This window comes from Callospermophilus lateralis, chromosome 7, assembly GCF_048772815.1.
Source record: "Callospermophilus lateralis isolate mCalLat2 chromosome 7, mCalLat2.hap1, whole genome shotgun sequence".
NCBI lineage: Eukaryota > Metazoa > Chordata > Mammalia > Rodentia > Sciuridae > Callospermophilus > Callospermophilus lateralis.
In genome coordinates, this window is record NC_135311.1 from 82,849,920 (window position 1) to 82,875,047 (window position 25,128).

At 34.8% G+C, this 25,128-nt stretch overlaps 1 protein-coding gene across 1 annotated transcript in view; it reads right to left on the reverse strand.

Annotated features, from left to right (window-relative positions):
- Positions 1 to 25,128, reverse strand: part of Msh4 (mutS homolog 4) — a 72,812-nt gene that overhangs the window by 43,199 nt on the left and 4,485 nt on the right. The window contains exons 3-6 of the mRNA XM_076862285.2: positions 23,904 to 24,019; positions 22,921 to 23,094; positions 18,442 to 18,614; positions 9,533 to 9,600 (exon numbers count right to left, since the gene is read on the reverse strand). Of these exons, the coding sequence (XP_076718400.2) occupies positions 9,533 to 9,600; positions 18,442 to 18,614; positions 22,921 to 23,094; positions 23,904 to 24,019 (531 nt within the window). The remainder of the gene's footprint in view (positions 1 to 9,532; positions 9,601 to 18,441; positions 18,615 to 22,920; positions 23,095 to 23,903; positions 24,020 to 25,128) is intronic.

Sequence of the window (25,128 nt, forward strand, 5' to 3'; positions counted from 1 at the left end):
TTCTTTATTACTGAATAAAACTCCATTATGTATATATACCATACCTTCCCTATCTATTCAATGGGCAATGCACTCTCAGGTGGATTCTGTGTCTTGACTATTCTGAATAGTGTCACAATAAATGTGGGTATGCAGGAATTTCTTTTGTCTACTGGCTTAACAATGTATAAAGCTTCCCTTTTCTCCACATTGTCCCCTACATAATTATTTTGTTGTTGTTGTTTTTGAATAATAGCCATTTTGACCAAAGTGAGATAGATGGCAGTGAAATTTTGATTTGCAATTACCTGATGGCTAAAGGTGTTGAGCATTTTTTTCACATATTTATTGGCCATTTATACTTAAGAGAAGTGTCTGCTCAGATCATTTGCCCATCGATTGGATTATCATTGACTTATTTTTGAGTTCTTTATATATTTTAGACATTAATTCTCTATCAGATGAATGGCTGACAAAATTTTCTCCCATTGAGTAGGTTGTTTACTCACAATGTTGTCTGTTTTCCTTGCTGTGCAGAGGCTTTTTAATTTGATGCAATAGCATATGTCAACTCTTGCCTTTATTTCCTGAGCTTTTGGAGTCCTGTTCAAGAAATTGTTGCCTATATCAATACCTTGAAGTGGTTCCCATATGTTTTCTTATAGTAGTTTCAAAGTTTCAGGTCTTACATTAAGGTCTTTATATATTTTCAGTTGATTTTTGTACAAGGTGGGTGATAGCAACCTAGTTTAAGTTTTCTCCAAGTGGTTATCCAGTTTTCCTAGCACCACTTGTTGAAGAGCCTGTCTTATCTCCAGCACATGTTTTTGGCAACTTAGTCAAGAAACAGATGGCTGTAAATAATGTGAGTTTAACTCTGAGTCCTCTGTTTTGTTCCATTGGTCTGTGTGTCTGTTTTTATGCTATTGCTATACTTTTTTTATAAGTAGGGCTCTGTAGAATATTTTGAAGTCAGATATTGTGATACAGTGTTGCACTTTTTGCTTAAGATTGCTATAGCTATTCAGAGTCTCTGAGCTTCCATATGAGTTTTAATATTGTTTTTTTCTAATTCTGTAAGCAACATCATTGATATTTTGACATGTATTGTATTGAATCTACAGATTATTTTGGGTAGCATGGCCATTTTAACAATATTAATTTTCCTAATCCATAAAAATGGAAGGCCTTTCCATCTCTTAGTGTATTCTTCAATGTCTTCCCCCAGGAGTTTTAAATTTTTCACTGTAAACGTTTTTCACCTACTCGTTTAGGATTATTTCTAGATTTTCTTTTATTTTTTTAAGGATATTGTGAATGAAAATGTTCTTCTGATTTTTTTCTCAGCAAATACTTATTGTTTTATAAAAAAAATTAATGCTTGTGTTGATTTTGTATTCTGTTACTTTGCTCAATTTTTAAGTTATATGAGTTTTTACATGGATTCTTTAGGGTCTTTTAGAATTATATCACATGTAAATAGATACAATTCAATTTCCTCTTTTCTTATTTGTATCCCTTTTACTTTGTTCTCTTGCCTGATTGTTTTGTCTAGTTCTTTGAATGATCTTTGTTCACTACTTTCTCCCTTATTCATCTTAGAGATTTGATGATTTACTGAATCAATGATGTAGATTCCTTTTTCTCATTTATATATCTACTCTTCTAGTGACATTTATTCTTTCCTGGACTTTCATTACTCTGTTTATCTTGCTTCCTCTTCTGTGAATAGGATTCCTTTAAGTGTCTTCTGTAATGTTGTTTAATGGTTGTTGAGAGCCAGCGGGGTCTGTATGGCCCCTGGCATTTTGCCAACAGTATTGATTGACAGGCGAGGCATTACTATCCGCCTCTGCTCTCGTGGGGATTTCCAGGGATTCCCTGAGAGTTCCCATTGGTTGGGGAAGTGCAGGAGGAGGGTTTTCTGGAGGAGATATTTCCTGCTGCCGGGTTCCTGGACGAGCCTCGTGGCATTCGGGAGATTTCCCCAGGAGCGTGTGTGAGGTTTTTTCTTGCAGTTCAAAAATAAAGTTTGTTCCTGCTTCAGTGGCTCGTGATTTGTGCCCAGCCAGACTTCGGCAAATGGTGATAATTCCTTTAGTTTATGCTTATCTTAGAAGATCTTCTTTGATTCTGAAAGATAATTGTGCAGGACATAGTCATTTAGGTTTGCAGATATTTCCTTCAAGGGCTTGAAATATATCATTCCATGCCCTCCAGATTTTTATAGTTCTTCTAAGAAACATATTGTTATTCTGATGGGTTTGCATTTATAAGTGACTTTTGCTTCTCTTGCAGCTTTCAATATTCTTTGTTCTGAATTTTTGGTAATATAATATAATGTGAAGAATTCTTTTCTGGTCATTTCTACTTGCAGTTCTAAATGCCCAATACGCATAAAATGTCAGACTCATATAGGACATCCATGTCATTCCCAATATTTGGAAATTTTTTGATATTATTTCCACTGAATAGGAGTAGACAATGCTCCATTGTCTACTCCTACAATTTGCAGGTTTGGTCTTTTAATCATGTCCCAAAGGTATTTTACGTTCTGTTCATTCTTATTTTATCTGAAAGTAATAATTTGTCAACCTTCTCTTCAAGCCCTGATATTATTTATTCCACTTGATCTTGTCTATTGGCAAAGTTTTCAACTGAGTTTCTTATTTGACTTATTGAGATTTCCATTTCCAAGATTTCTGTTTGCCTTTTTGAATCTCCCTTTATTGAATTGTTCTTTCATATTCTTCTTTATCTTCCTTAATTAATTCAGCTATTTATTTGAATCCTCTTTGAATTCATTATTTTTATTATTATTCTTTTAAATTCTTTGCCCAGCATTTCATCCTCTTTTTAGAATCAATTTTTAGAATCAATTACTAAATAGTTATGAACTTTGGGAAGAATTGTGTTGCCTTGTTCTTCCATGTTTCTTATATTTCTTTTGAGATTTGTGCATCTGTTGAATGTGTATCTATTCCACTTTTATATGAAGGCCTTCTTTAGGAAGAGCCTTTTCATGATGATGTGCCCATGGTTTGTTGCATAGTGTTGAATTTAATTCAAAATAGACTTGGTAGTGTAAGTTTACTTGTGGTTTCTCTGGCTGTGATTGGTGAATTTTGACAGTGCATACTGTGTTGGAGCCTGAGACTCCCCCTTCCTCTTTAGATCTTGCAAGAGAGGGTCCCTTTAGTAGTTTAGGTAGGTGTGTTATAGACAGCAGAGTATATGGATAATCTGTGGTCACTCTTTCAGACTTGTCAACAATGTGCTGTCTGCAAGGGTATGATAGCGACCTATAATGAGGTCCCTTGTAGGTGCAATGTCCAAAACAGTTGTTAATTCTCTCTGTCGTTGCTATGGGAGTGGGTCTTCAGCACTGATGCCAGCTATGCCTGCTTGAGGGCATGTTATTAACTTGGAGTTTTTATTTCCCCTATTCTTTATGCTGAAGTATCTGCTTAGGTTCAAGCAGGGTTGAGTCATGGGTGAAGTAAGGTGCAATCTCTTATCTGGACTGGAAGTACAGCTCAGTGGCAGAGGATCTACCCAATATGCATAAAATGTCAGGCTCAATCTCTAGTACCATGCAGAAAGAAGAAAACAAGTAACTCTAAGAAAAACAAATAAAAGCAAATCAGATACAAAACACTAGAAATGGCAGCAACAAAAATCATACAGAATCAACCAAATAATTAAAAAATGATGAAAATAAAATTGAGGAAGTAAAAAAGGGAAAAGGAAAGCATAATAAAATTAAAAATAGAAAGGAACAAAAATGGTAAATTTTGAAAGTGAGAATAAAAAATAAGACAAAAATTTGAATCTTAAAAAAGAGTTAAGAAAAATTAAAAAGAATTTGTGTGTGTGTGTGTGTGTGTGTATACATACATAAATATTTGGACAAAATAGTAAATATTTTACTATTTTTCAGTTGTCTGGGCAAGAGTAAACGCTTGCTACCTATGCAAATCAGCATTCTTCCCTTGACTTTTTTAGCTATGCACCTCTTGGAGAGAGCAAAGACTGGAGTTTATCACCCTTTCCTTCTTACTCTTGTGTTGCTTCACAGATGACCAGTAGGAATGGATCAGTTTGGAACCAGTTAGAATACTTAGTTGGCCTTTTCATCAGTGTGAGCTAAGGCAGCACAGGACAATATCTTGGCAGAAATCTACTCTGGAGATTCGATTCAGCTCAGTGTTATTCCAGGACTGTGTAGCCACTGCATTTTAGTACATCTGATTCACCAACACCTTCTGCGAAATCCACTTGGAAGGGCAACAATTCGCACTTTGTGAGGGCCTGAGAGAGGGAGTTGCCTGCAGCAGATCCCTGTATAATCCACTACCCATGACTCTGGCCTTCCAAGACCTAGCACCTAGCTCCTGTGCTCATCTCATTAGTTCCCTGAACTTCTTTAGCTGGTTGCCTAAGCCATCCATCTTAAAGGGGGAACTCTGATCCTCCAGAGTCAAGTCAAATCTCAAGAGAGATTCCTGCTGAGACAGTGTTGTTAGTAATGTTTTCTATGGGTTCTCCAAGTTCAGGAAAATGCAGGGGCTTTTGTTTCCCAGAAGCAGTAAGCTCAGATGCAACCTTCTCAAGTTACTTCTATTACAGCACCACAAGTACACACTGGAAAGTACAGAGAACCTCTCCAGCACCAGCTTCCTATGCAGATACCAAACAGATCAGATGTGTTCATTTGGAAGTACTGGCTCTCTGTACTGTGCCAATTTCTGTTCTACTTGTGTTCACTTGGTCTCCCTCCTGTCACCATAACCACCCACACCCCGCTACCCTTGCCCTCAGTCACACTGTTGTATGCACTACATTGTTGCACACTCAGTACTGGGACACTCATTCTCATTCTGTTCCACTCTCTAGAGTCCCTGGTCTTATCCAAGTCTCTGTCCAGTATTGAACCCCAGCATCTTCCCATAGTCATCACTTTAATAAGAAGCTGCTCTCTAGTTGTTCTGATTCCAACTTCCAGAAAAGTAGGTGAGTGCAGGCAGGCCATCTTGCCTCTCCAAATCTTAACTTGTGGATACAATTCCCTACTAAAATAAACAAGAACTCCTTGGAGAAATACCTGATTCAAACGCTGGAGCAGAGAAAGTACAAGGAAAACCTGATTCCATTGTATTGTACCAGAAAGTGATAAAGAATAATGAGTGTACTTCCAAATGACATACATTCATCACTCTTCATATATGAAACATTTTTATGAGTTGTGTCAGTCAACTAGTTGTTCATTATTTTGATCAAAATACTTGGAAAGAAAAACTTAGAGGTGAAAAAATTTATTTTGGGTTCATGGTTTCAGAGGTCTCAGTTCATGGTTGGCTGACTCCACTGCTTTGAACTTGAGGTGAGACATAACAGCAGAAGGACACAGTAGAGGAAAGCCTCTCAGCACATGGAAGCTAGGATGGAGAGAAATGTGTTACAATAGATGGGGTAGAGAGAGGTGATGGGAGGGGAAGGGAGGGGAGGGGGGGATAGGAAGGGCAACAGAACAACAGACACTAGTATGGCAGTATGTATAAACATGGCTGTATAACCAATGTGATCCTGCAATCTGTACACGTGGAAAAATAAGAATTCATACTCCATTTGAATAAAATGTATGATATGTCAAGATCATTGTAATGTTTTGAGCAACTCATTAAAAAATTTAAAAAAGGGGGGGGAAGACAACCCACAGAATGAAAGAAACTATTTGCAAATCCAATAAGGGGCTAGTACCCAGAATAAACTCTTAAAATTCAAAAATACACATAACCCCCATTAAAATGGGTAAAGGATTGCCGGGAGCCATTCACCAACTGTGCATGAACTAAAATTAGCATGGAAGCCTTTGGGTAGGAAAGTCTGGTATCTGGAAACTCACAGAGGCACTCCTGCTGTTGAGACTGCCCAGTTCAGGTGAATTCCCATTCAGCTCTGTCACAGGTTCTGCACAGAACAGGAGATGGAGTGACGTACTGGAGCCACATAGCCACACAACCTCTCAGAGATGAGTGTGACTTGCCAAGGTACCAACAAATCTGTTGACTGCAAGCTACCATGAAGCAAGACTACACCTGTTGAAACCTTGTCCCTGCCTTTGATGTACTCTCTCTTAAATAAACAATTAGTGCCGCTTTCTAGTTGTTCAGTTCCAGCTCCTACCAGGAGGAAGGAGCTATTAGGCACTCTGCTTTTTAACACTAATTTCTGGCTTTATCTCTTAATTCTTCACTAATTATTTCAGACTTTCATTTTCTCAGGCAGCCCATCATATCCTGAGCAGAAAACTACCCTGGTGAGGTGATGGTTGCCCTGTGATGAAGGATATGAATAAATATTTCTCTAAGGAAGATACACAAATGGCCAATATGCACATGAAAAAAATGCCTAAGCATTTTAATCATCAGGGAACTACCAATCAAAACTATGAGATAATACTTCTTACCTACTAGGATTGCAACAATCAAAGAGTGTGATAATAACAAGTCTTAGCAAGGGTGTGGAGAAATCAGTACCCTCAAGCACTACTGGTGGGTATGTAAAATGATAAAGTCACTTTGGAAAATAGTATGGTATTTCCTCAAATAATTAAACATAAAGTTATCATATGACCTAGCATTTCCACTCATAGGTACACATCAAAATAAATGAAAACATATGTCTGTATAACAACTTGTACACAAATATTCATAGTAGCATTACTGATGATAGCCAAAAGTGAAAATAACCTAAATGTTCATCAACTAACAAATGAATAAGCAAAATGTACCATAAACATACATATTAAGAACAAAGTGAGGGCTGGGGATGTGGCTCAAGCGGTAGCGCGCTCGCCTGGCATGCATGCGGCCTGGGTTCGATCCTCAGCATCACATATAGACAAAGATGTTGTGTCCGCCAAACACTAAAAAATAAATATTAAAAAATTCTCTCTCCCTTTCTCTCCTCTCTCTCACTCTTTCTTAAAAAAAAAAAAAAAAAAAAAAAAAAAAAAAAAAGAACAAAGTGAGCTAAGAATGTAGCCCAGTGGTAGAGTTCTAACTAAAAAGTCAGCAAAATAAATGAAATGGGATCATAGAAAGTTCTCAATCCAAAAGAAGGTAGGGGGTAAATAAAAGAGAAAAAGAGGGAAATAGATGAGGAATATAGAAAAAAAATCAAGATGGCAGATTTAAATGGAACCACCATATGAATAATTTCAGTAAATGTAAAGGGAAAGATACCTCAATACATTCTGATTGGATACAAAAAAAATAAGACCCAAAATGTATGTTGCCTATAAAAAACTCACTTTAAGTACAAAGATATAAATAAGTTAAAAGAGAAAGGAGGGTAATGATGTCCCATTCTAATGCTAATTAAAAGCAAGCTTGTTATATTAATAATAGAACAGTGGATTTCAGAGCCAAACATTTTAGTAGGGATAATGAGGATTATTTCATGAGAAAGGTTAAAACTCATCAAGAGAACATAACAATCTTAAAGATCTCTGTACCTAATAACAGAGCTCCAAACTGCTGAATAAAAATTGATAAAACTGCAAGGAAACAAAGAGGCCAATCCACAGTTACAGCTAGAGATTCCAATGCACCTTTCTCAATAACTGAAAGAACAAATAGACAAACCAGTATGAAAATAAGAGACTTGAAGAACACTATCAACTTGAACTGATATTTATGAAACATCAGCAAGATACACATTTTTGTCAACTTTTCATGGATCATTAACTAAGATAGGCTTATTCTGACCCCTAAAAAATAAGCGTTTATAAAGTTAGAAGGATCTGTATTATGCAACCTTTTTTCTCTGCCCATTAGGAGTTTAAACTAATAACAGAAAGGTATCTGGAGAGTCCCCAAACATTGGAAACAAAAAAACACACTTCTAAATAACCCATATATCAAAGAAGAAATAAAACTTGGAATTTAGAAAGTATTTTGAATATTTCTTAATTAAAAAGAAAACAAAGTTGTGGATTACAGCTAAAGCAATATTCATAAGAAAATTTATAATACTAAATGTTTATATAAGAAAAGAAACAAAGGTCTCAAATCAATGACTTCAGCTTTTACCTTTAACATGTTGGTAAAAAGTTAAACCTAAGCACAGAGTAAGCAGAAGGAAAAAATAAAACAAAAAAACAATCAAAAAAATCAATGAAACAAAGAACAATTGAAATCCTAAGCTGATTCCTTGAGACTAGCAACAAAATTGACAAACCCTAATAAGGCTGATAAGAAGATCATATTCAAGTTACCAGTATCAGTAATGAGAAAGCACATCACCAAAAACTTTACAGACATGTAAAGACAATGAGGAGGATACTACAAGCATTTATGCCAGTAAATATGAAGGTTTCAGTGGAATGAAAAATTCTTTGAGAGATACAACTTACTAAAGCTCATTCAAGAAGAAACACATAAATAGAACCATATTTATGTAAAAAGTTGAATTTTTAGTTAGAGACCTTCCTACTAAAAAAGTACAGGTTCCAATGACTTCATTTGTGAATTCTACTAAATGTACATAAATAATAATATCAGTTCTACATAAACTCTACCAGAAAAATTGAAGAGTAGGGAGAATACTTTCAAATTTACTTTACAAAAGTCATTTAATTATCAGTAATCTCAGGTTATCTCCAATTTGTTTATACTGAATTTAAGGTATTTTAATTACTTGAAGAAACTTCCAGTTCTGTGCCTGTCCAACAGCTGAAGCTTTTCCACCTATTGAGCTTTTATTACAAATAAACCTCAAAGGGTGTTTTTTTTTCTACAATATGGGATAATTTCCCAAATATAAAATAGGTTTGAATGAATTTTTAAAAGTAATCAAATTTTACTGATGTACAAGATTTTATTTCATTAAAGTAAATATTCTTTAGTTCACCTTAAAAGGAAGAATGTATTATTTCTTTTATCTATGAGGACTACTTAAATTTGGAAAATATCCAAAGAAGTAGTTTTATTCTTAAAGGTTAATCATATTTAAAGACTATCAGTGGCAGAGCACTTGCCTAGCAAGTGAGAGGCACTGGGTTTGAACCTTAGCACCACATAAAAATAAATAAATGATAAATAAAATAATTTTCAAAGAGGAATAAAAAATACTCTTTGAATTTAATATAATTTTATTTATTTATTAGGCAAATATTATTATAATTTAAGGTTTTTTTAAAATTATATATAAATCTTTCAGTAACTTAAATATGCCAATTCCTGAAAGATCTAAGAAATTTTTTATTATGCCATAACATATGGGATAATACATTTTTTAATTTGAAAGACTTTTTTTTTTTTTTTTTTTTGGTGCTGCTGGGGATTGAACTCAGGACCTCACAAGGGCTTTTACCACTGAGCCTGGGATAATACATTTTTAAAAGATTTTTTTAAGAGGTCTTAAAATATTCTAAATATAAATAATGAAGTATTTTCCCAAACATTTTTATATTTTACCATTGTTACATTATATTAAGATAAGTTATATAACAATAATGATTAAAAACATGATGTGTAAGTAAGCATACCGTGTCTTGTTTTGGAATTTGGACTAAAACAGAAAGAAGCTGCTCCGTATCAAGGAATCTTGATATAACTGAAATAAACAGACAAAATGTGAGCATTTAAACTAGGGCTAGCAAGGCATCGTGGCTTATGCCTCATCCTCTTAGTGAGGCCCTAGGTAATTTAGTGAGACCCTGTCTTAGAATAAAAAGGGCTAGGTAGTCCTAGTAAGAAAAAAAAAATCCACAAAAAACAAAAACCTTTATGGCACAGTCAAAAATATATATATATCGTGTAAAATATAACCCTTGAATAATAAAACAGAACAGTTCTACCTGTAACTCTTACTTATTTTAATATTATTCTTTCTCTCAGGAATAAAACAATACATTCTAATGTTCTTTTGTTAATTTTGATTTTTCACCCATCGTTTCTCAAAATTTGACATTTTGACAACCCTTTTCTTCTTGAAGCTACTCTGTCTTTTGGATGTTACCTATAAAATTTTCTTTATCTACTTTGATCTCTACTTCTCTTTCTGATATTTAAAATGCTTAGTTTAGCAGCATGGCTTAACCACTAACCATGTAATTAACCTTCCATGAAGTTATCTAACTTCTCTGAACTTCAGATATTCTCATCTTTTCAATGTGGATAGCATCAGATCCACTCACACTGGCCTGTACAGGACCCAGGCTCACTGTAGGCCCAGGTCCACCCCTCCACCAAAAGGTACCCATGGAAGCCCAGCCTCCTCTGGCACAGCACCGCCCCTTCTGACCAGGCCCAGGCCCAGGCCCAGGCCTGGCCCAGATCCACCTACAACCCCCAGGACTTGCACAGGACCCAGGTCCAAGGCAGGTCAAAGTTCACCCCTCCCCCCACCTGGGAGCCTAAGCCTAACCCACTTCCATCTTGGGACACTGCAGTCATCACCATAGTCTTCCCCACGCAGTAACCCCTAACTTTTTGACAACAGACAGTGCCTAGAAGCAGCTGCATCTCAGAGCAAGCATCCCAAGAGAGCGTGAGGCCCACCCTTTCAGCCCCATCTCTGTAAGATATTGCATGCATCTTGGGGCACCTTAACTATTGTCTCAAGTTACCTCGATTATTGCCGCCACCATCTTTAGATGCAGTAACATACATTGAGGGACAACAGGAGTGTCTGGAAGCCCAACATCAAGGTGAGGTACAGACAATCTGCACAGGTACTACAAGAATATAGGGGAGATAGAGACTCAGAAGAAAAAAAAAAAAGAAATCCTTGAAATAAAGGATACAATAAATCAAATAAAAAACTCAATAGAAAGCATAACAAACAGACTAGATCACTTGGAAGAAAGAACGTCAGATAATAAAGACAAAGAACGCAATCTGGAAAATAAAGTTGATCACATGGTGAAGATAGTAAGAAACCATGAACGGAACATCCGAAAATTATGGGACAGCATCAAAAGACCAAATCTAAGAGTTATTGGGATAGAGGAAAGCACAGAGTTTCAAACCAAAGGAATGCACAATCTCTTCAATGATATCAGAAAATTTCCCAAACATAAAGAATGAATGGGAGAACCAATTATAAGAGGCTTACAGGACACAAAATGTACAAAATTACAACAGATCTACACCAAGTTACATTAAAATGAAAATGCCTAGCATACAGAATAAGGATAGAATCTTAAAAGCCACAAGAGAGAGAAATCAGATCACATAGACCCTCAAAGCCAGAAGAAGATCATAGAACGACATATATCAAGCTCTGAAAGAAAATGGATGCCAACCAAGAATCTTATATCAAGCAAAATAAAGCTTTAGATTGGATGATGAAATAAAAACCTTCCATGATAAACAAAAGTTAAAACAATTTATAATTAGAAATTTTGCATCACAGAACATCCTCAGCAAAATTATCCACAAAGAGGAAATGAGAAACAAGGATAAAAATCAGCAGAGAGAGGTATTACACTAAAGGAAAAATCTAATCAGAGGAGAAACCAAGTCATGTTAATTACCAAAATAAACAAAAATGGCTGGGAATACAAATCATGTCTCAATAATAATCCTGAATGTATGGCATAAACTCACCAATCAAAAGACATAGACTAGCAGATTGGATTAAAAAAAAGATACAATAATATGCTGCCTCCAAGAGACTCATCTCATAGGAAAAGACATCCACAGACTAAAGGTGAAGGGTTGGCAAAAATCATACCACTCACATGGACTGCGGAAGCAAGCAGGGGTTTCCATCCTCATATCAAATAAAGTAAACTTTAAGCAAAAGTCAATCAAAATGAATAAAGAAGGACACTATATACTGCTCAAGGGAACCATGTACCAATAAGACTTAACAATTATAAATATATACGCCCCAAACAATGGAGCATCTACGTTCATCAAAAAACTCAAGTTCAAGAGTCAAATAGACCACAACACAATAATTTTGGCTGACTGTAACACACCTCTTTCATCACTAGATAGATCTTCCAAACAAAAGCTGAACAAAGAAACTATAGAACTCAATAATGCAATCAATAACTTAGACTTAACTAACATATATAGAATATTTCATCCTTCAATGAGAGAATACACTTTCTTCTTAGCAGTCTCTAAAACAGACCATAAACTATGCCACAAAGCAACTCTTAGCAAATATAAAAAAATAGAGCTATTACCCTGCATTCTATCAGATCATAATAGAATGAAATTAGAAATCAATGATAAAATAAGAAAAAAAGCTACTCCAACACCTGGAGACTAAATAATATGCTACTGAATGAACAATGGGTTGTAGAAGATATCAAGGAGGAGATTAAAAAAATTTTAGAGGTGAATGAGAGCACAGATACAACATATTGAAATTTCTGGGACACTATGAAAGCATTTCTAAGAGGAAAGTTCATTGCATGAAGTTCATTCCTTAAAAGAAGAAAAAGTCAACAAATAAATGACTTAACATTACATCTCAAAGTGCTAGAAAAAGAAGAACAAATCTACATCAAAAAGCAGTAGAAGACAGAAAATAATTAAAATCAGAGCTGAAATCAATGAAATTTTAAAACAAAAACAATTGAAAAAATTGACAAACAAAAAGTTGGTTCTTTGAAAAAATAAATAAAATTGACAGATCTTTAGTCATGCTAACAAAGAGGAGAGAGAAAACTTAAATTACTAACATAGATGATGAAAAAAGAAATATCACGACAGATACTACAGAAATACAGAAGATAATCAGAAATTATTTTTGAAAACTTGTACTCCAATAAAATAGAAAATATAGAAGGCACCGACAAATTTCTAGAGTCATATAATTGAATCAGGATGATATACACAATTTTAAAAAATCAATTTCAAGCCATGAAATAGAATACGCCATCAGAAGCCTATCAACTAAGAAAAGCCCAGGACACAGCCAAGTTCTTCAAGACCTTTAAAGAAGAACTAATATCTCTACTCTTCAATTTATTTCAGGAAATAGAAAAAGAGGGAGCATTTCCAAACTCATTCTATAAGGCCAATATCACACTGATTCCGAAACCAGGCAAAGACACATCAAAAAAAGAAAACTTTAGACCAATATCTCTAATGAACATAGATGCAAAAATTCTCAATAAAATTCTGGCAAGTCAATTACAAAAAGATCATGCATCGTGATCAAGTGGGATTCATCCCAGGGATGCAAGGGTGGTTCAACACACGGAAATCAATAAATGTAATTCATCATATCAATAAACTTAAAGAATCATATGATCATCACAATAGATGCAGAAAAAACAATGACAAATACAGAACCCCTTCATGTTCAAAACACCAGAAAAATTAGGATAACAGGAACATATCTCAACATCATAAAGGCTAACTATGCTAAGCCCCAGGCCAACATTCTAAATGAAGAAAAATTGAAGGCATTCCTTCTAAAACCTGGAATAAGACAGGGATGCCCTCTTTCACCACTTCTATTTAACATAGTTCTTGAAACACTGGCCAGAGCAATTAGACAGACAAAATAAATTAAGGGGATACACATAGGAAAAGAAATTGGCACTATTTTCTGATGACAGGATTCTATACCTATAAGACCCCAAAAGTTTCACCAGAAAACTTCTAGAACTCATAAATAAATTCGGCAAAGTAGCAAGATATAAAATCAACGACCATAAATCAAAGGCATTTCTGTATATCAGTAACAAATCCTCAGAAAGGAAAACTACCCCATTTACATTAGCCTCAAAAAAAATAAATAAAATACTTGGCAATCAACGAAAGAGGTGAAAGATCTATATAATGAAAATTACAGAATCCTAAAGAAAGAAATCAAAGAAGACCTTAGAAGATAGAAAGATCTACCTTGTTCTTGGATAGGCAGAATTAATATTATCAAAATGACCATACTACTAAAAACACTATACAAATTTAATGCAATTCTGATCAAAATCCCAATGGCATTCCTCACAGAAATAGAAACAGCAGTGATGAAATTCATCTGGAAAAATAAGAGACCCAGAATAGCTAAAGCCATCCTTAGCAGGAAGAGTGAAACAGGTAACATCACTACAGGAGACCTTAACTATACTACAGAGCAATACTAACAAAAACAGCAAGGTACTGGCACCAAAACAGACTGATAGACTAATGGTACAGAATACAGGACACAGAGACTAACCCACAAAATTACAATTATCTTATATTAGATAAAGGTGCCAAAAACATACATTGGAGAAAAGATAGCTTCTTTAACAAATGGTGCTCGGAAAACTGGAAATCCATCTGCAACAAAATGAAATTAAACCCTTATCTCTCACCATGCACAAAACTCAACTCAAAATGGATCAAGGACCTAAGAATAAAACAAGACACCCTATGTATAATAGAAGAAAAGACAGGCCCGAATCTCCATAATGTGGAATTAGGCCCTAACTTCCTTAGTAATAATCCTATAGTGAAAGAATTAAAATCAAAAATCAATAAGTGGGATGGATTCAAACTAAAAAGTTTCTTTTCAGCAGAAGGAACAATATGTGAGGTGAATAGAGAGCCTACAGAATTGGAACAAATTTTTACCCCTCAGATACAGCACTTATCTCTAGGGTATATAAAAAACTCAAAAAGCTAAGGACCCAAAAAACAAATAACCCAATCAATAACTGGGCCAAGAACCTGAACAGACACTTCTCAGAAGAAGATATACAATCAATCAACAAATACATGACAAAATGTTCATCATCGCTAGCAATTAGAGAAATGCAAATCAAAACCACTCTAAAATTTCATCTCACTCCAGTCAGAATGGCAGCTATTTTGAAGATAAACAACAATAAGTGTTGGCGAGGATGTGGGGAGAAAGGTACACTCATACACTGCTGGTGGGGCTGCAAATTGGTGCAGCCAATATGGAAAGCAGTATGGAGATTTCTTGAAAAATTGGGAATGGAACCACCATTTGACCCAGCTGTCCCTCTCCTCCTTGGTCTATACCCAAAGAAGGACTTAAAAACAGAATACTACAGGGACACAGCCACATCAATGTTTACAGCAGCACAGTTCACAATAGCTAAACTGTGGAACCAACCTAGATGCCCTTCAGTATATGAATGGATAAAAAAAAAAATGTGGCATACATACACAATGGAATATTACTCAGCAATAAAAGAGAATAAAATCATGGCATTTGCAGGTAAATGCGTGGAGTTGGAGGAGATAATGCTAAGTAAAGTTAGCCAATCCTATAAAAACAAATGCCGAATATTTTCTCTGATATAAGGAGGCTGATTCATAGTAGGGTAGGTAGGGGGAGCATGGGAGGATTAGATGAACTCTAGATAGGGCAGAGAGGTAGAGGGAAAGGGAGGGGGCATGGGGTTAGAAATGATGATGGAAAGTGATGGTCATCATTATCCAAAGTACATGTATGAAGACACTAATTGGTGTGAATATACTTTGTATACAACCAGGGATGAAAAACTGTGCTCTATATTTTGTAATATGAATTGTAATGCATTTTGCTGTCACATATAAATTTTAAAAATTAATTTTAAAATTTTGTTTAAAATATTCAAATATCCAAAATATTAAAGAAAAAAATATGAACACCTATTAGGTCCTACTCATATAAAGGAACCATTCCCCAACAAAACATGCATTTACAACATAGTAAGATAAATAACATAACAATTACATTATAGAAACATGCAGAAAAGACATTTAACACAGACTGGGAAGTCAGACTTCTAGTCATAGAGAAATTTAAATTAAAATGGTAAAGCATTACTGCAGCTAGCTACACAACAGCTTGAGAGAAAGAGGTTTCAGAAAAGAGAAAGGCAAAATTTATAGTGTACCAAGGCTAGAAAACAAGAGCAGATATGTTTGAGTAATTTAAAGAAGTTCCATTAGACTAGAAAGAAAAATGGAAAGTATGGCATAGAAAGAGATGGTGTGGTAGATGACAGAGAAAGAGATACATAAAAGAGTTTGAATTTTATTCTAAAAGTAAATAACCTCCCAAAGATGTCCACTTCCTAACTCCTGGAACCTATGACTATGTTAACTGGTAAAGGAATTTACCAAATGGAATTAAGATAAGTATTTTGAACAGATGAACAGATTATTTTAGATTTTATCTGTTTGTCCCAATAAAGTCACAAGGGTCCTTACAAGTGGTAGAAGGATCAGTGTCAAAGATAGATGATGTAAGCACAAAAGCAGAAGTCAACAACAAAGAAGATACTATGTTACTGGCTTTAAAGACAGAGCAAGGGCAATAACAAGAATGCAGATGACCCCTAGAAAAAGGAAACACAAAGAAATGGATTCTTCTCCAGAACCTCCAGAATGAGAATGTACTGCTAACACATTGATTTTTAGTCCAGTAAAGCTGATTTGGGACCTCCAGATAATAAATTCAGTTTTAAATTTCTTGTGATTTGTTACACCAGCAACAGAAAACCAGTATAGTATGAAAAATCCCATCTCTAAATAAAATACAGAGTAGGGCTGGGGATGTGGCTCAATGTTGTGTGCCCCTGAGTTCAATCCCTGGTCTCCCCTCCCTGCCCCAGGAAAAGAAATAATCCAGTGAAAGAATGGGATGCAGAACATAGTTGACAGAATTAGCTATAAAAGGAACAGGAATGACTACTTCTAACTGAAACAAGGGGAAAGCAAAGTGGGTGAGTACAATATTTGGTAGCAGAAAGCTTAAAAATTCAAAGGTGGAGCATAACCAACATTACAAGATTAAATGATTTTCATATTCCTGGCACTTGAGTTTTACACCAAATCCTAGGTATAGACAGGTCAACAAAATGTTCCTGTGAACAATAAGGGTCACCAGTTAAAAATGACCTCTTTCTACCTTTCCTACTGTCTCACTAAATACACAGGTACATACAGGGTGAAAGGAGTACATTCAACAACATTGGAAATATAGAGAAATAGTCCAACCAATACCAAAATTTGAAAGTAATTACAAGGTATTTGGAATTAGACTGAGAAAAACTCACTGAAGCTATAAATGTCTTCTCCATTTTCAGGTACCACTTCAATTTAGACTATTAGAACACAAGGTGGGGTAGTGAAGGGAATAGAGATATGGAAGACTGGCCAAATTGCTAGCAACCAGAAATTGGACTAAGAAATGTATACAAACTATCCTTCCAACTACAGATTTAAGAAGAACTGCCACTGCACCTATTAAAAGAAAAAGTAGGCCCAAATCCCTATCATGTCAGATTAGGCCCCTACTTCCTTAATAAGACTCCTATAGTCCAAGAATTAAAATCAAGAATCAATAAATGGGATGGATTCAAATTAAAAAGGTTCTTCTAAGCAAAAGAGGTGACAGGATTCTGCTGTCATATATAACAAATTAAAATTTAAAAAGAAATAAATTATGCTTTCTTCTCCAAAAGAAAAAGTGATAAATAGAAGCTAGATAAAAGTGTTGCTAGCAAATCAGCATTATTCATAATGTAAATTGACATTATTTTAGTTGAAGAAAAATAATACTAGATGGAAGTTTAGATATGCATTAAAGAAAGTAGGATATTAAAAATGTTATATGCATTAAAGAAGGAAGGATACTCGAAATATTAAATAAATAAATATAAAATGCTAAAAAAGAAAAAGAAATAAAGAAGAAGGAAACTGCACCATCATGCCAGTGAACAAATAAGGAATTTCTCAAGAGCTATTTTCTTGTCCCCTGCTATGAGCTGAACTGCATTCTCCAAAGAAATTTTAAAGTCCTAACTCCTAGTACCTGTGACATGACTTTTTTGTAAACTTTTTTTTATAGATATAGTCAAGTTAGGATAAAGTCATTAGGATAGATCCTAATCCAATATGACTAATGTTTTACATGAAGACATTAAGAACGCAATATGCCAACAGAGGCAAAGATTGGATTGATAGAGCTGAAAGTCAAGGCACACTGTGAATAGCCACCACCAGAAGCTAGAAAAAAACAAAGAAGGATTGATTCTCCCCTTCAGTTTTAGAGGGAGCATGGCCCTACCAACACCTTGATTTCAGCATTTAGCTTCCAGAACTTTAAGACAAAATTTTTCAGTTGTTTTAAACCATGGAGTATGTGGTTCTCTTTAAATAGGAAACCCTAGGAAACTAATATACCCCATCTGATAATAATTATCTAATTTGGAAAGATCTTCCCTCTCTGAAGATTACCACAGAGCAAAATAATTATGAAGTGTTCATTAAAAGAATAGAAAAAAGGAAAAGAATAGCATCCAGAAAATAAAAACATATCTCTGAAATTATTTACCATGAAATTTAAAGGAAATTTTCAGGAAAATAGCTTCACTCCAAGAATATAAGAATTTACACTTTCACTGACTGCCTTTCAAAAACTTAGAAAAAAATAATTCAACTAAACCAACTGTATTTTCAAAATTAGATGATATTCTTTTACCTGATTGAAGTCCAAAAAAGAGTTCCTCATCTTGAAGTAGTTCTTGAACACAATCTAATCTCATGTTAATGGTTTCAATATCAACTAGAGGTTCTAATATATTAGAACGAAGTCTTCTACTCCCTCCAGGAGTCTTAGTATAATTTAAAACACCAAAAAGAGTATGATTATTCCTTTGAAAACACAAGTTGGAAAATTCCATTAAGTATACTAAGAAAATTCCATTTTAACTTTGTAATTAAATAATTTTATAATCTATAACAGTGATATTTAAACTTTAGTATGCATATAAACTACTTGGAGATTCTTCAGTATGTCTTGGAAACACAGGGTCAGTCAATGAACCAAATTTTGATTATCAAGGATCAATAGTATCTCCTTACCTTTAGCGACTTTTTCCACAGATCAATTACAATATTGAGACTAATATAAAGTTTTTAAACCTATGACATTTCATCAATAATAGCAAAATTATCAGTAATATATCCTAAAAAGGGGTGCATTTATATTGATTTTTTAAAAATGAGTATTTAGTGTACTGATTTTGTTCTAATTGAAGAAGTTACAGAATTATAAGCAAAAGAGAATTCCATAATTTCTAAGTGATTCTTATAAAGAAATAAGCTATTATTAAGAATGAATTTCATTGGACTTTTTATGAGACAATTATAATGTATGTAAAATATCTGGTTATTTCTAATTTTTTGTTGTTTTTTTAAAGAGAGAGAGAAAGAAAGAGAGAGAGAGAGAGAGAGAGAGAGAATTTTTAATATTTATTTTTTAGTTTTCGGCGGACACAACATCTTTGTATGTGGTGCTGAGGATCGAACCTGGGCCGCACGCATGCCAGGCAAGCGCGCTACCGCTTGAGCCACATCCCCAGCCCCTAATTCTAATTTTAATGAATAATTATTGAGTCCTTACAGTATTCAAAACTCTATGCTAAGTCCTTAGAACATAAGACAGACATAATTTCTATGGCCTTTATAGTGTAGTGGTAATAATTTTTTAAATTTATTTTTAGTTGTAGGTGAACACAATACCTATATTTTATTTATTTATTTTTATGTGGTGCTGAGGATCAAAACCAGTGTTTATCCATTAATTAGTCATAACAGAAGACAAAACAATTTGGGGACAGAGAGACAATAAACACATAATCTTAAAAAAACAGCTGGGTATGGTGGCACATGCCTGTAAACCAAGCAGCTTGAGAGACTGAGGCAGGAAGATCACAAGTTTAAAGCCAGTCTCAGCAACTTAGCAAGGCCCTGAGAAACTTAGCAAGAACCTGTCTCAAAATAAAAAATAAAACAGTTTGGGAATGTAGCTCAATAGTTAAGCACCCCTGGTTCAATCCTTGGTGAAGAAGGAGAAGAAGAAAAAGGGAAAGGGGGAAGAGAAGGGAAGGGGGAGAGGGAAGGGAAAGGGGAGGGGAAAGGGGAGAGGAGAGGGAGGAGGAGAGGGAAAACATTTCACATATATAAACTACTAACAAAAAAATGATAATAAGAATGCTTAAGAAAATGATTAAACGTTGATGATTAGTTAGGTTGATTAAGAAAGACTTCTCTGTGTATTCAACAGTTAAGACTTGAATGACAAAAAAAGGAGGCAGCAATGCAAAGAGGATGATGGGATGGGAATTATAACAATAATGATGAGTATAGCTAACATACGAAGAACACTTGGTATGTACCAGGAATTGCTTTAATCACTTTACATGTATTTGACTCATTTACTTCTAACAACCATTGCCAGGTTTCTGTTCTCATGACTAAAAGGCTCAGGGGTCACTCCAAATAAACTGGGCTAACTGGGCTGCACAAAATAACCACATAAGGGCTGGGGATGTGGCTCAAGTGGTAGCGTGCTCACCTAGCAAGCATGAGGCACTGGGTTCGATTCTCAGCACCATGTAAAAATAAAATAAAGATATTGTGTTTAAAAAAAAAATAACCACATAAGAGACACAAATACCTTTTTTGGGGGGGTCGCTGTGACTTGCTCCTCTGACCTTAAGGGTCTAGAGAGAGAGAGAGAGCGAGAGCACGCGCTGATCCCTTTTATTGAGGAGAAGTTATTTAAATGAGGCAAGGGGTCAGGTTTTGCTGCAATCCTGATGGGCAAATAACCGGGAGGTGACAAGCAACTTGAAGGTTGAAGCAGGAACTACTGTATTGCAAGTGAACTCAGTGGGAACTGAGCGAACTCAAAGTAGCGGGCTCCTAAGGTAGCGGAACCGCTTCTCTGCGGGACAGCAGAGGTATATATACCTAACTAATTACACACAGCTTGACTCAATTAACATTATCTAGATACAGCAGTCAGCCAATAAGGAATCTTCATCATCTTAATGGCTCGCTGGCGTTGCTTCACAAACTGCTCCTCCTGGCAAACTGCCAGGCGCCATCTTGACTTTAATTGCATCCCCAACAAGGTTTCAGGGGGCTGAGTCTATCTTCATGATGTCCACTGTCAGGAGATTGACTGACACCTGGGTAGACCACACCCAAGGGCACAGTAAGGACACACACAAGGCACTTCTATGGAAGATTCTATCCTAAACAGGGCAAGGGGTTATATTACAAAGGAACAGGTGAGCATAGCTTCACCCATGGGGCTGTAACAAGTCACACCCATGCACGAGACACGGACCCTCGGACCCAAGAAGGGTGGGGAAAGCTCTACCACATTTCTGTGACTCAGCACCCAGCCAGGGAGTGTGACTCAGTCATGTGCAAGGATGGTCTCCCACAAACCATAATATAAGGTAGATGCTATTATTAGTCACATTTTGCAACTAAAGAAACTGAAGCACAAAGACTAACTTATCCAAGGTTTCCAAGTAAGTTTCTAAGTAAGTAGTAGAATACCAACTTAAGCCCAGGAATTCTGGATCTAGAACCAGAAAAAAAAGATTGAGCTTTACAAGTGGGCTAAGAATGAGAGAGATGAATAAAGAAGTTGATAGAGACCAGGACACAGAAGTCCTGTAGGTCATGGTAAAGAATCTGGACTCTATTCTGAATGTCATAGGAACCACTGGAGGGTTTTATACAAGAAAGTCAGGAAACCTGATTTCTAGGGGTTGGAGTTGTGCTCAGTGTTAGAGTACTTGCCTGGCATGTGTGAGGCCCTGGATTTGATCCTCAGCACCTCATATAAATAAATAAATAAATTGAAAAAAAAAGAGCCATTTACAACTAAAAATATTTTTAAAAAAGAAAACCTGACTTCTAGATTAAAAATATCACACTCTGGCTACTACTTGTAGAAGGATAAGGAAAAGGCAAAGAGATAAGTTGGTAGGCTATTATATTAGTCCAGTCTAAGAGAACAGAGGTTTGGGTTAGGGGTTAGTCTTAGAAACGGTGAGAAGTGATACAGAATTATATAGACTCTCAAGCCTGAGTCAGAAGCATTTACAAATGGATTAGATCTGGGATGTTAAAAGGAGAGGAAATAAAAGTGACTCTTAAGTTTGTAGTCAGACTATTAGATTTTGGACAGATCAAATTAAACAAATTTTTAGGGAACTATCCAGATTAACTTATGGGGGGTCTCTCATCACATGCACAATTTTTTTTAACTTTTTGAGGACTTGATTTCTGTAGAAATAAAGGAAGTGACCAATACACACAAGTCTGACATTTGCTACAGAAATTAATGGGTGTAACAGGTGACAAGTCCATATATCCATCTGTTAAACTGAGATTCTTTGATTCAAGTCTGTGAAAAGACTTCTGAATTTCTCATTTTTTATTATAGTACAAACTCTGGAGATCAGATATTCCTTTAAGTTTGTGTATCCCTAATATACAGCAGGAACTCAAGCAATGTTTGACAATGATGAATTATGCAATGTCATGAGGTAAAACTGAATATAAAGCACTTTACAACAATTACCAGGGTTGATCATTGATTTTTTTATGTTAAAATAAAATAACATATGAGGCTGGGTTTGTGTCTCAGTGGTAGAGCACTTACCCAGCATGTGCGAGGCGCTGGGTTCAATCCTTAGCACCACATAAAAATAAATAAATAAAATAAAGGTATTGTGTCCAACTAAAAAAATAATAATAATAACATAAGAAGAATAACAGAAAATCAATAATAATGTTAACCCACACCATAACATATGTGAAGCAGTACCTCAATGTGGTTTTAATTTTCATTTCCCTAATGCTAGTTTATCTTTTCATGTACTTGGTTGTTCTTTGTTATATCTTTTGAAGAAATGTCTTTTAAGTCCTTTTACTCAGATAGTAACTGGGTTTTTCTGTTGTTTCATACAAATATGTTTTAAAACCTAACTTTTGTAAAACATCTGAGTGGTTCACCAACAAGGGTACAATGATTAAAAATGTTTATTCAATATTTCTCTATCAAAAAATTAAAAGAACTTACATGTATTCACATAAAATATGACATAAAATACACTGATATATTTTATAAGAAAAAAACTGATGCTCTTACCTATAGTCTTGGTTATTAATTAACAATTCAAGGTTTTGGGCTGAGGATGAATCTATCATGGCTGTCTGTTCACTACCCTGAAAACAAATCTTCAGCGATTTTGGTGCATAAACTGAATTTTGAATAAACTCAACATATTTTAGTAAGGCTGCAACAGCTGCAAGGCAGTAATACCTGTAAGGTGACCAATGACATAGCACTATGTGTTTAGAATTAGGAAAAAAAAGTATTGATAGAGAAGAAAACATTTATTTCACCTTAATATTAGGAAAATCACAAGTACTTGCATAGGATCACTTAAATTCAAAGCTAAAAGGTACACTGAATATGCCTAATTTTTTAAAACAAGGTAAATAACCTCTAATCCATAAAAAATCCCATTACTTAAGGGATATATTAAACTCCAATAAGTTACTTAGAAGAAAACATTCAATAGTATATTGTATCAATTGTTGACATATCATTCTAAATATTCAAATAAGTTGAGACTTTATAGGTATAGTCAAGAGGTCCCGCAGCCATTATGATTAACTGAGTAAACAGGAGGTCCACTGGCTCAGAGAGTATCTATTTAGCTTATTTAAAGAAATATTTTTTCCAAAAGTATCATCACTGTCTCATGCTGACCCTTTTAGGAATAAATGTATGAAGTAACAGAAACACAACCTTAACTGTTTTCATTTTCTAGTACTCAAAATTCTAGGATATTGTAACTACTTGTTTTTAACTCCAAAGTATGGCAAGCAGCAACCATTAGGGCAACAAATTATGACTAATTTGAAAAATTCTATGTAAATCAAATTAGTAATATATGCTTTGTATATAAACTTCATTAATTATTTTTCTACTTCAGTAATTACTATGTATTATGAAATCAGGCACTTTTCTAGGTGGTAGGGATATAACAGATAACAAAACAGAAGAAAATCTTTGCCCTTGTGACACTCATACTAGAGATTAATTTCCTTTATATTATAACTTACTTGGATTGAACCTCCAGTAGGACAGTGCTGAATTCAGTAATACATAATTGTTCGATGTATTCTAATCCTTTTGTTTCATTGAAGTATTTCCTTTGGATAGTACTGAAATTAACGTTCTGAAAAGAAGTTTTTATTTTAAAACTGTAAAAATTGTTGAGTGCCACACAGTTACTAAAAAACTGCTTGCTTGGTTTTTTTGTTTGTTGTAGTTTTTTGTTTTGTTTTGTTTTCTTCCTTTGATACCAGAAATTAAACCCAGGGGAACATTACAACTGAGCTACATACTGACTTTTTAATTTTATTTTTTAATTTTAAGACAGGACCTCACTACTGTTGCCCACGCTAGCCTCAAACTTGCCTTCTGCATCAGCTTCTCAAGTCACTAAGATTACAGGCATGTGCCACCTCGCGCCCACCTCAAAACTGTTATTCTTAAGTGAATCCTGGTACATGGGTAGGTGGTTTCAATATTGCTTAAAATTTATCTTTTAATATTTTCAACATTTAAAGTAAGTTTTATTAATTATTGAAAAAAGAAAATGGTTATTTATCTTGCTAAATGAACTATAGTGTAGTCTGTAGTTCTTATTAGGCATTACTCTCATAAAATTTAACTAAATATATATTAGATATGATCATTTAAAAAATAGAGCTGGAGTGTATCTCAGTAGTAGAGTGCCTCCTTAGCATGTATGAGGCCCTAGGTTTACTTCCCAGTACCAAATAACTTTTAGATTAATAAATAAACATGAAAGTCTTTGTCTTCTATTAATCTTATTCTATAATAACAATTCTATAACATCACACGGTTTTAACCTCAGTCTTCCATACTCTAACATATTGAGAAAGGGTCAACTTTATAATGTGCTAGTTGAAAAGATGAAAATCCCAACTCCCACCTCCCTGTTCTATAAAATGCTATTTACATGTGGTGAATTTAATTTATTTAGATTAAAGAGAAAGAGCTAATGGGACTTTTTGAAGAGGGAAAAAAAAGGCATGTAGTTGTACAGTAAAAGGTTTACTTACTCTGGAAAAAAGTAATGGGTTAGAAAGATAGTATAATAACAATGAACTATGAAAAAGCTGTTAGGACTGAAAAAAAACATGAGCAGATAAGTAATATATATGCCAGGATTGTTTTAAAAGTTATTCAATTTAATCATCACAATAACCCTGTTTTATTTTCCTCTAAGTAAAATTCTGAAGTCAAGTAACTTTCCTG